At 29.7% G+C, this 12,915-nt stretch overlaps 2 protein-coding genes across 2 annotated transcripts; both read left to right on the forward strand.

Moving 5' to 3' along the window:
- Window positions 1–10,849: 10,849 nt before the first annotated feature.
- Window positions 10,850–11,821, forward strand: K444DRAFT_668049 (uncharacterized protein; the record flags this gene model as incomplete). The annotated part of the gene is made up of 2 exons (XM_024887363.1): window positions 10,850–11,359; window positions 11,503–11,821. Exons 1-2 carry the CDS (start codon window positions 11,340–11,342, stop codon window positions 11,819–11,821), a joined length of 339 nt encoding a protein of 112 aa, XP_024730697.1. The 5' UTR covers window positions 10,850–11,339.
- A 33-nt stretch (window positions 11,822–11,854) lies between these two features.
- On the forward strand, window positions 11,855–12,809 carry K444DRAFT_646682 (glycoside hydrolase family 114 protein; the record flags this gene model as incomplete). Its single annotated transcript, XM_024885231.1, has 5 exons — window positions 11,855–11,969; window positions 12,092–12,271; window positions 12,311–12,531; window positions 12,565–12,625; window positions 12,694–12,809. 5 exons carry the CDS (start codon window positions 11,855–11,857, stop codon window positions 12,807–12,809), a joined length of 693 nt encoding a protein of 230 aa, XP_024730698.1.
- Between the last annotated feature and the right edge of the window lie 106 nt (window positions 12,810–12,915).

Consider the following 12,915-nt stretch of genomic DNA (forward strand, 5'->3'; position numbering starts at 1 on the left):
CTTCTAGACGCCCCCTAATACCTCGGAATTCTCCCTATAGTAGCTTTTCTCCCTTAATATCCGGCCCTTAATAACCTACTTTAAGTTCTTAGTAAAGTTTACCCTATTACTAGAATCTAGTTCTTTGCCTTAATACTTTATATTAGGCGGCTACTTATAATAGAATAATTACTATTAAGAATATTTATAACCGAGAGAATTAGGAACTCGTATTAGAACTCCCTTAGAGTATTAGCTACTTGAATTATTATATAAAGAAGTTAGAGCGGTAATTAAATATAATAAATGCCTTAGTTAAAGGGTTTTAGTATTATTAGAGAGATTTACTAAACTACGAGTATTAGTTCTATACTAAGATTAGGATAATCTTGAGACGAGAGAATAAGTATAATAATAATAGAAGTATACTAAAGGCAGCTATAGATATATTTATACTTGCGAATTTCAGGCCACTCTTTAGTATACCTATTCCTTAATAATAAAGGGAAATATAGTAAAGAGATATATATATATAATAGAATATTTGTGAATTTTAAGAAAGTATATAAGATAGTTTAATTAATATAATAGTTTGCTTTATATTTTAGTATAACTATATACTAAAAAGAATTAATTCTAGACTAGATCTAATTCTATTAAATATATAAATCCTTACTAACCTAGTAAATCTCTGGAATATAACTTACTTCTTTTATTTTTACTTCAAACTATAATAGGAAGATATAGTAAGTATTTACTATATTTTGTTCCTATAGTTTAGTAAAGGGGTAATAGATCCTAGTACTTTTTTTGTCCTTATTTCAAACTATAATAGGAAGATATAGTAGGTATTTACTATATTTTGCCCCTATAGTTTAGTAAAGGAATAATAGATCCCAGTTATAATAGCGGGATTAATATAATAATTAAAGGCTTAAAGTTTAATAAATTTTATATATTAAAAATACTAAGCTAGAAAGTAAAAAAAAAAAGAAATATCTCGACCTTTTAGTATTCTTTTATTTAAGTATTCCGGCTTAGCTCTATTTTATACCTATTTCCGATTCCCTATTTCTAGTAAATTATACTATTATACTAGCTATTATATAAGTACTAATATATTTGCTTTAAATTATAATAAGAAGATATAGTAGGTATTTACTATATTTTGCCCTTATATTTTAGTAATATAATAGATCCGATTATCTTTAAAATAAAGATTTTATCTTTATTTAAAGAAGATATTATATTTATATTATTAAATTATAGGTATTTATATATAAATATATTATAAATAAAGCTAGCTATACTAAGAACTATACTATATTTATATATAAGAATACTAATTGCTTTAACTTAGTAGTAGACCCGTATAGTCACGTGACTCCATATAATTAGCTGGCTATAAAAAAGCCCTAAAGCCCGAAACTTATAAAGAGTCTCAAGGGCTTTAGGGCTTCCGGACTATTACTAGTACCTAGTACTTTTTAGGAAAAGAGTATAATATATTCTATAATAGGTAACCTATTATAAACTACTTAATCTTTAAGTTAAGCGGGAAATCTGAGGGCCAGGCTCGTAATTCAAGTCTTATTAAGGTTATTAAAGTCTTTACTAGCTAGTATTATAGATTTAATATAAATATTACAGGAATCCTATAGGTTCTATCCTAATCTATTTAGAAAGCATATATAGTATGTTTTTATATTTGTTCTATTAATATTTATATATAATTCCTAAGAGCCAAACTATTACCTAAGAAAGAAATAAGAAGGCTAAACTAATACCTTTAAAAACCAAGGCCTTAATAAATCTGTCTAGAAAAGCTTACTAATTCTTCTAAAAATAACCCAAGCTCTAATAGGCCAGAAAATTTTGAGTTTATTATATATTATAACTTATATAACTAGAAATAGAGACTATTCTAATAGGCCAGAAAGAGTTTCTTATATAGCTTATTTATATAACCAGGAATAGGAACTTAAGTTTATTATATGAAATTACTTATATATAGAGACTCTTACTATAAACTCCTTGTTTAAATTAATTAGTTAAACCCATTTTTAATACTAAGTCTTTATTAGGGCAATTTCCCGCTTCCAGAGGCTTTAGATAAAGTAGCTAATAAGTTTCTTAGCTATTAGCCAAGACTTATTAGCTAGAAAATAAATAAATAATAAATAAGATTATAAAGCAGAACTTCTCTAATTATAATACTAAGATATTTTATTATAATATAAAGTAATTGGATATAGAAGCCCTATTAAATACAATATATCTCGAGCTATAAGTTTACAAGATAGGTATAGGAAGTCTTAGTACTTAACTAGTATTATAGTCTAGCCTAAAGGCGCCTGCTATTCTTTATATCTAATTTAATAGAAATAAAAAATACCTATATTTTAACTCGAGGGATAATTAGGACTTTTATATGGATTTAGGGCAGTGGTTTGCTTTATAGAGAGAGAATAGACCAGAATTACTTATACTATATTAATCTTTAGGAGGAATTATAGTAAATACCATAATTCCTGAAATATTCTCGAGGAAGCTTTCCTGAACTAAAGTAGGCTAGTTTATAATCCCGAAAGATCTATAGGAGTTTTATATACCCGAGAGTATAAGTACTTAAGGTAAATACTATTTGAGTTCTAATTTATAATAAAAAAAAAGTAAAATATATAAAATAAAATACGTAAAGTAAAAGTAAAATAAAATACCCGGGTATTTAATAAATAGAAAGCCTAACTATAAGTTATAAGAACTAGTACTAACTAGGCATATATATAGTAATATTAAAAGAGAGGTAAGGCAAGAGGAACTAAAAAATAAGTTAGTATATATTTTGTAAAAGCGAACGGAGAGATATTTAAATAGCCTAAAGGCAAGAAATATATATTAAAAGAGTCGAAATTAGAGAGAGAAGGGCTATTTCCTATAAGAATAAGTTAGTATATATTCTAAGATAAAGAATAGAGGTACTTAGTAGTGGCCCAAAGGCTTTTATAAGTATTAAAAGAGGAGAGGAGGTATTAAAGTTTAGAGAAATCTAAATAGGAATTAGTTTCTTTTTTGGAAATTCGAAAAAAAGTATTCCCAAAAGGCCTAAAGGTATAAGAGGTATTAGAAAAGAGGAGAAGATATTAAAGTTCGGAAAAGGGAAGAAGGTATTAAAGAAGGAAAGGAAATATTAAAGAAGGAGAGGGATCTAAATAGGAATTAGCCTCATTTTTGGAAGTTTGAGAGAGGGTATTCCTAAAGAGCCCAAAGATATAAGAGGTATTAGAAAAGAAAAGGAGGTATTAGAGTTCGGAAAAGGAGAGAAGGTATTAAAATTTAGAGGGATCTAAAATTAGTTAAGGAGCAAGTGGGTTAAAGACTTATAGTATGAGAGATAAAGTATTCCGGATAAAAGTAATCCCGAAATAGTAGTTAGGTACTAGCTCTTAGTATTATTAGTAGAAGAATTAAAGGAGGAGGGATTTGGAGAAGAAGGAGAAGGCCGTAAGGTAGTTAGATACTAGTTCTTAGTATTAATAAAGGTATTAATAAAGGGTAATTAGATACTAGCTCTTGGTATTATTAGTAAAGAAATAGAAAAAATAAGAAGGAAGGATAGAGGATTAATAATAAAAATAAAATAGAGTTATATTTTTATAGAAAAGAAAGGTATTAGTATAAGATAATTATATTATTATATAATTCCATATTTACTTTTACTATTTATTAAGAATATATATCCCTTAAAAAAAAGTATTATTTAGTATTTCTAGGAAATTATAACTTAAGAATAATATCTTTAAAAAAAAAAATTTAATATACTTTAATATACCAAAATAAGGCAATTATTTATATATTAAATTTATAACTATAGTATTACTAAATATAGAGCTATTTAAAATCGCAGACCGAGCTAGATATAGAGATTCGAGGAGATTAAAGTTAACTCGAATTACTTATAGATTAGCTATATCTAATAGCTAGTAATATAATAAGGTAATATCGCGCCTTACCTAATTAGGTTATTAATCTCTAAAGCTATAAAATCTATTTCTTTTAATTTTTTATATTTCTAGAAAATAAAAATTTATATATTAATTAAAATTAAGTATTATATAACTTATTTCAAGAAATATTCTGCTATATATACCTTCCTTAAAGAGGAAATCAGAGGTTACTTAAAGGCAGTAAAGGAAAATTATATTATTTTTGAGATTTTTAAAGCTTAGTTAATTAAATTAGTGAAATATTACAAAATTAATAATTTATCTAATATTATTAAGTCTATATTACCTATTTTTGGGCTTTATTTATATTATATATTATAGCCTCCTTTATTAATCCTCTAATCTTATCTTTACTATACTTATTACTACTTGACCCCGCTCTAATACTTGATTTAGGAACTAGTTATAATCCTATATAAAGTTATATTAAAGTAAATATACTAATTTCTTATTACTTGGGGTCCTAAATTAGAGGCTTAGAAGGTTATATTATATACTAAATCGAGGAGATTTATGAAATCATATATAGGAGAATATTAGAAGGCTTATAGGTTATTTATTTAGAGAAGAAAAGAAAGTTATTATAACTAAATCTATTAAGAAAATATTAGCTAGATAATTAATAAGACAAGAATATAAGTATCTTATTTCTTTATTTATAGCTTATTAAATCTTCTATTATCTTATTATTTAAAGCTTTATAATCTTAATTTATATGTTTAAATCTTAAGTATTAAGCTTAATTACTATTAAAATATCTGCCTTTACTCCTTCTACTAATAATACCTTTATTAATATTAACTTCTGTCCTATTTATACCGAGCCTTAATTAAAGAAAGCTAGATATATCAAGTATTAGAAATATTAGAAGTTCCCTTTATCTATTTTTATAAATACTACTTATAAACCTAATAATATAGGAGAGCCTACTAATATAAGTATAGCTATAATTACTACTAAAGTAATAAAGGATAATTAATTTTAGATAGTATTTAATAAGGTTACTAAGAATAAACGTATATGTAATTAAGGCTCAAATTTCGATGATTTCTAATAATTTTCTAGAAGGATAAGATAGCTAGTTAGTAAAACGTTAAGACTACTAGAAAAGATAAGAATGGGAAGTATAAACCGGGTATGAAGCCATGTCCTTCTCAAGCCTCTATTAAACCTCCGGCCGGTCTAGTAACTAGTACTCGAGTTATATGTCTATTAATAGTAATAATATATATGTATTTATATATCTTTAGTATAGAGTTCTTTTCTTTTCCTAATATAGGAGCAAGTATTATTTTTAATTAAAAAGAGAAGATTAGGGACTTAAACTAATAAATATATTATTAAGCCAAGACCTATTTTTAATTTTAACCTAGAATAAGGGTATTAGTTAGGATTATTATTAAGGATCCTAATTAAGAATACTATAGTTAGATTAGTCTCAAAAAGGGCTACTCGAAATATAATAATATTAGCTTTATTACTAATAAAGATTTAACTATTAGTAATATTTTTAACTATATTAATACCCTCCTCTCCTCTATAGAAAGATGTAGTTCTAGGATTATCTTTAATCTTCTAGTAATCGAGTACGAGTACTATTTCTTGAATAATTCCCGGAATAGGTCAGATCTTTATCCTAGCAAATTAACTAATAATTTGGCTAAAGAGTATTAAAACAGGTTCTCTTATAGGCAATCCTTTAGTATTAATTATAAGGCAGGTTATAAGAGAGGAAAGATGCCTGTTCCTAAGGGCAAGAAGGTTAGATATATAATTAAAGTACTAGAGATTAATGTTTTTAAGCTAAATAAATTACTTAAATACCCAGAGGAATTATTAAGTATTTATAGGTTCTGGGATAATAAAGCCAAGTACCTTAATAAAGAGTATGGTCCCCTCTTACTCCTATTAACCTAGCCTGTTCCTTAATCCTCTTATAAAGAGTCTCTATCTCTATTACTAAAAAAAAGTATATCTCTATTACTAGAAGGAAGTATATCTTTATTACTAGAAAAAAAAAAATTTCTATTACTAGAAGGGAATACTAGTATATTGGCAGATACTAAAGATAGTAGTAAAGATGCCGGGAAGGCTAAAAAAGAAGCTAAAGAGGTTATAATATCTAAGGAAAGAGAGAGAGGCAAAGTAATAAAAAGTACCATAATAGGAGATCTAGTAATTAGAAAGTTGTCCCGTACTAAGAAGCCCTCCTTAAAATTAAGAATTAATAATTTAATATAGTTAGATTAATTTAATATTAAATTTTAATAATATTTTCTTTAGTTATATTATTTTGGTTATTTTAGTAATAGTAGATAATAAATTAAAGGAAGAATTTAGTAAAGTTTATTATAATAATTTTAGTAATAACTATATACTAGTTCCTTATTATTACTTATATAAAAAGACTCTTTTAGAAATTAATATTATATTTAAATTATATCTGATTCTTATAATTTTTCTTTTAAATTTCAAATTAATATTAGATCTTTCTAAAATAAATCCGTAAAAAAAAGAAAGCGGGCCTACTTATAGTTAGAACTTAGTAAAGAGAAAAAGAAATATATAATATTAATAATAATTTTAGTAAGCTTTGCCCTACCTTATATATATTTGAATTATAATTATAAATTATAATAGAATTTTAAACGAAGCTCGGTAATTATGAGATAATAGTTTATTATAGCTTCTATATTTATATTACTAAGTTATAGTAATAATTTAGTATTAAATTCTGGTTAGAATAAAGAATGCATTTAGGTCGGATGCAAGTAAGCCCTATAGCTAGTACTTTTCCAAAAATCCTTTATTATATTTATCTCTTTTTCTCTTATATCTGGTAGTCTTATTAAGATACTACTAAAAATAATGCTTCCGGCCGGTTTTAACTATAGTAATTAATACTTTTCTATAAGAAACTTATAGGGCTCGAATTAAGTAGCTTTATTACGAGTTGTGGTATTCTTTAAATAAAGTAAGGGCTATTATAGCTAAGGAAGCTGGCTTTAAACCAAGTGAGAGATCCTATAAAAGGCAGTTTACTTAGTGAAATACGGAAGATCCTGAGTTTTAGAAGTTAAGGTAATTTAATTAGTATCTAAACGAGCTCTTACTATCCCTAATTTAGCTTTTTTAGTATTATAATTATATCCTAAAGAAAATACTAATATGTCTCTAGAAGAACTTTAATTTTACTAACCTAATTATAGGGGCTCTTTAATAGCTCTATAAGTACTATAGTATTATATAATATTACTATTAACCGGGGAAATATATGAATAATATCTTAAGAGTAAGAGATTTTATTCTAAACTATCTTTATAGTAAACAGACTACTCGGTATAGTAGAGGAAATATATATACTTGAATTTATATAAATCTTCTAATATTTGTCTCTAACCAAGATATTTAATAAATTTTAAAGGTCCTTAATAATAAAGGTATTATAAATTGCAAGCCTAAAGAGTATTAATAGCAGAAGAGATAGTTAGTAAGAGGCCCTAATTAAGTCTGGTTAGTTAATAAACATAATAAGCTCTCTGAATATAGCTTCTAAATATATGGTATTATTAATAGATATTCTTAATATATCTTAGGCTATTAGGTTAGGCTCTTAAATTATACTTAAGTAGCTATCTAGAAGTTCTATCTCTAGACTATCTAATAGTATGGCATCCTATAAGTAGTAAGGTCTAATAAAGAAGTAAAGATAATACTTATATATATTACTTAGCTAGCCCTTTATTACTTTATAAATTCCCTTATCTCCTTTTTAAAAGCCTATATATATAGTTCTTTTATAAAGAATTAAAGAATTAAAACTTAGTAGAATATACTTATAAATAGTCTTACTAAGGGCTAGAAGTAGTTCTTTATTAAGCTTAATAAGGCAAACTTGTTTAATAAAGAATTAGTCTATAATATAATTACTCTATAGTTCATTTATATAGATATACTTCGAGAGTAGGTAAAGAACTTTATTAACCTTTATAATATCTATATTATTTGGAAATAAAAGTAGAGAGATTATATTATTTCCCCTAGATATCCCGAGGATCTTTACTTTTTCTATAATAATATACCTAATTATAAGATAACTCCAGATAGGGCTATAGAGGCTAGGTTATCTAAAATAAAGAAGTATCTTATGGTATATAATAAGAAGAAATATTAGTTAGAGGCAATTACTAAGCTCTATAAGACTTTACTTTCCCTAGGTAATATTAAATACTTACTAGAAGAGTTTATAGGCAAGCTAGATTAATCTTATATCCAAGCTTATAACTTCCTATAAATAGTACTTTGAGAGTTCGAATAATTAACTAAATTACTACTCTAGGATATTAATATGGAACCTTTATATAGTAGTATATATTAGGTAATTATATAGCAGGTAGCTAAGTATAAATAGTAAGAGGTAATATAATTAAATTAATACCTTAAAGATATACTAGATAATAAACTTATAAGCGAGTATAATATTAATAAGAGAGATAAAGATAATAATAATAATAATAATAATAATAGAGGTATACTAGATAGTATATAAGTAAAGAATAGGAGACTAGTAGAATTACTAAAGTAAATAATTTAATATTACTTAGGTAGTAAAAGAATATAATCTCGTTTTTAAGTATTTTATAATAAGAGGGTCTGGAATCTATTATAGTTTTGGCTAGCTAAATAGTTATATAATTGCTCTAATAATACTTTAAGATTTCTATACTTTCTATTATTAAATACTTGTAAGACTTTTATTTCTTAATAAAGACACTTCTAGCCTTTTAATATCTTAAAGTTTTATGAATTTATCTTAATTTTTAGTATTATAGTATGGCCAGGAAATTGCGGCTTAAATATAATTATATAATAAAACCTAACCCTGCCTTATAAGCTAATATACCCTATAGCTTAGTAATATGTCTTCTAGAATAGTACTTAATGCCCTGTAGTATCCTATAAGATACTATAATTCAGGGTAGTATATATACTAAATCTCTATACTTAAATACTTAATTACTATTATTAGGGAGGTCTCGTAACTAGAGGAAACACCCGGTATAATTATATAATTTATTACGAGTAGTATTATTATAATTATTATATACTATTATATAACTATACCGGGTATTTCCTCTAGTTATAAGATTCCCAAAAATGAAGTTATTTAGAGTATAATTACTTATTTCCGGCTAGCTATATATATATAATTATAACTAGATATTACGAGTTAATTATAATAACTTCTATTAATTAAATCTTATTATTCTTTTAGATTTAAAGAGCTAGATATTAAAGCTATTTAGATTTTTAAAAATACTAGAAACTAATTAATATTATTAAAGTTATTATAGTAAGAAGTATTAAGGAGTTTGCGACCTTGCAGATAGCGGGGTAAGGCGACCTATAAGGCTATATATAGTAGCTCTTAAAGCCTCTAACTTCTTTACTTAATAAAATAGTAATGTTCTAATAAAAAATCATAATTCTTTTATATAAAGATATACCTAAATTATTGCGAATTAGTTTATTAATACGAATAATTATATATTATTAAGTATTAGATTTATTTAGCTAGCAAAATAAAGTACTAGAGTAGAGCCATAATAAACGAGGCTATATAAGGCTAAGTTTATAAATCTCTTAAACTCTTATTAACTCTAATTATAATTATAACTATAATATAACTACTAAGCTCTTAATTAAAGCTCTAAACCCTTTTAAAGATATTAAATTAGCCTCTGCTATATTATAATATCTATAATATTAATAATATTAATAATATATATATAGGTATATAGGTATGACTAGATATAGTATTATAATATACTTCTCGAGCTTCTAGTATAAGTATATGCTCTGTATTTATCTTTATAGGCCAAAGTTCTTTAATTTAAGATTAGGTATTAATATAATACTATTTATAGGCTCTAGTACTTTCCCTACTACCTCCTTTACTATCCCTACTTCCTTTACCTACTCCAAGTTACCCCGAGCTTTAAACTTTCCCTATAAATACTATATAAGTAATATGAAATATCTTTGATTTACTAATATAGAGAGCCCTTAAATATTACCCTGGAAAGATTTTAAAGAGCTTAGATAAGGGGTGAGATAATCTGGAAGCTATACTAGGGTAAGAAAAAAAGAACTTAGTACTAATGTCCTATATTAATTATACTAAAAAGAATCTGAAAGGCCCTTTTACTAAATGTATTATTATACCTAATTTCTTTAATAGAGCTTATTATAACTATTAATATAATACTAGAGGCTCTAAATATATTCTTTATTAAAAAAATACGGTACCTAATAATCCCCTACTACCGTAATCCGCCTCCTCAAACCCCTCTCTCCCGAAGGCAAAGACCCCTATAAGAGCAAGCAAAAAGGCGGTAAGATTAATAAAGGGAAAGGGAAAGGAGAAGGCAGTAGAGAAGAAGGAGGAGGAGGACGAAGATAGTATATTAGAAGATAATATCTCTTCTGACTTAGGTAATAATGGGAATAGTAAGGAATAAAGGATATTATAGCTAATTATATGGCAGTTCAAAGAAGCAGCTAAACAGAAAATTTTACGAAGGACCTTAATTTTGGTAGGGCTACGTACGCAAATCGAGGTGGTTTTGCAATTTCGTGGTTTTCGTGGTTTTCGTGGTTTGACGTTCCGCAGTTTTGCAGTTTGGCCCTTTACCGCCTAAAATCCTGCCCTAGTACAGCACGTGACTCGGCCCATTCCTTGTTTTGGGGGGTTCTACCGGCAGCACGTCTGAAACATCTCAAAAGCTCACCGTCCTGTTGTTATTAACACCGACTATCTACCTGCATATCGATAATAGTACTCGCACTCCAGGTACTTGGGATAGATTGATCGGCTCGCAAAGGGGGACCCGAGCGAATCTCGAATGCTCCACGTGCTACGCCGCTGCCGCCCTTCATCTCTTCTCTCCTGGCGTCCTGGCCCGACTGTTGGCAATGCGAAGGCAGCAAAGCAGAACGCCGGTCGGTTTGGAAGCAAGAGCCTTGTCTCTGGAAGCTCCCTATTTAGCTGTGTCCCTGAGTTGCTGATCAGGCTGAATCTCACAGCCTGACCTCCCATATGTGGTTCAGGGAGCACAAGCGTCTTACCCCCGCAATTGGAGCTCCGCCACTAAACAACAACGCCCACGAACGGCCCCTGGGCCTTGCCACTCGCCAGGCTGAGCTCAGCAGTAAAATATATTTAGGAAAAACGTCATCGCGGCCTCGTTGATGCTCATAGCTTTAGCCACCGATATATTAGTTGGACCTTGTTGGTTCTCCTGAGTCTGAGGGCAGGTGTACGACGCATCGCTGACAGTTGTGGATATAAAGATGGAGTTACTTGGTCGTGTGTAAGTCTTTCTCATGCTGTTCAAATAATCCAAGTCTCGGACGCCTCTCCATTCCTTTCCCGCCTTGCGGTTGTTCATTATGCTTTCCATTCTTAAAACAGTCCTTATCTCATACGTTCTTTTTCTTCAACTATCTTCTTCAGTTGTCGTCAGAAGACATGGGCCGCATGGGTTATAGCACCTTCCGAGGCACATTACTGCACCCAAAAGACTGAGCACAAATTTTTGCCTCCGACCTCGCCGGACGAGAACTCTCAACACGGCTTACTAAACACAAGTACGGAAGATGATAATTCTTCAGACGAAGATGGGGACAATTTTGGACGGGATCAAGACGATGAGGGAAATCAAGAGAATGGGGATAAAGAAGAGGATCCAGACACAGAGGACACAGATAGTATCGGGGATACAGACGATGCCGAAGACGTCATCGATACCAACGTTGACGAAGGCGAAGGCTAAGGCGATTGCGATTCTGGTCCGGAGGTTCCTCTAATGCTCACAAAAGAGCACCCTGTAGCACCAAAACCGACAACCCTAAGCCCGATTGCAGTGCTTCCGCCAACACCAACCAACGAACTTCCTGCACCACCGAAACCAACTACCTTAAGTACGGTGACCGTAGTTCCGGTGCCAAAAACGTCCTCAGCGGCCATTCAACCTGTTGCTTCTGCTTTCTGAGCAAAGGATTCTTCATTACCAGTGGTGAGCCTGTTGCTTCATCTTTGGGAGCAAAGACCGTGTGGCAACCAACAGCTGGAACGATATGGCAAATTGAACTCGGCGGCACTGTGTCTGATCTCATACATCCTGCTAACGTTTTCGACGTGGACCACTATGATACCCCTGCAGCCACCATCAAGACTGTGAAGGGCAATGTCAAGAAAACCGTCTGCTATTTCTCTGCGGGGAGTTTCGAGGACTGATGCCCCGACAAAGCTTCATTCGAAGCATCTGAGAAAGGGAGTCCGCTGCAGGGTTGGCCAGGGGAGTTTTGGCTTGACACCAAATCCCCCAATGTCCGATCTATCGTGACATCTCAGATTAAAATGGCGCAAGACAGAGGCTGCGATGGCCTCAATCCTAATAATGTCGATTGTTATGACAATTCAAACAAGTTAGGTCCTTCCCCAGCCGCCGCAATCAATTATATGTACTATATGGCCAACGAGGTACATTATCGGGGATTACTCTTTGGCTTGAAGACCGCAGGCAGTATTTTTGGTGATGTTCTGCCAGTCGTGGAATGGCACGTTAACGAGCAATGTCTCCACTATGGCGAATGCGACAAGTTTATGCCCTTCATCCATCAAAATAAACTGGCTCCGACGGAGCACCGAATATCACACTGGATGTGAAAACAAAGATTTTCAATACCTCTTTTACGAAGGGGTTCTCTACTGTCTGGAAGATAATGAATCTAGATGCTTGGATTGATCCTTGCACTTGACGAAATTTCCTTGGAGGAGCGAGAGATTTAAGAGCAGAGCGAAAAAGGTCGGATCATCTTCATTTCAATGTATATGCTTTAGGCTTTATGAAGGCCTGCGACTTTA

Source organism: Hyaloscypha bicolor, assembly GCF_002865645.1.
Source record: "Hyaloscypha bicolor E unplaced genomic scaffold K444scaffold_141, whole genome shotgun sequence".
Classification (NCBI taxonomy): domain Eukaryota; kingdom Fungi; phylum Ascomycota; class Leotiomycetes; order Helotiales; family Hyaloscyphaceae; genus Hyaloscypha; species Hyaloscypha bicolor.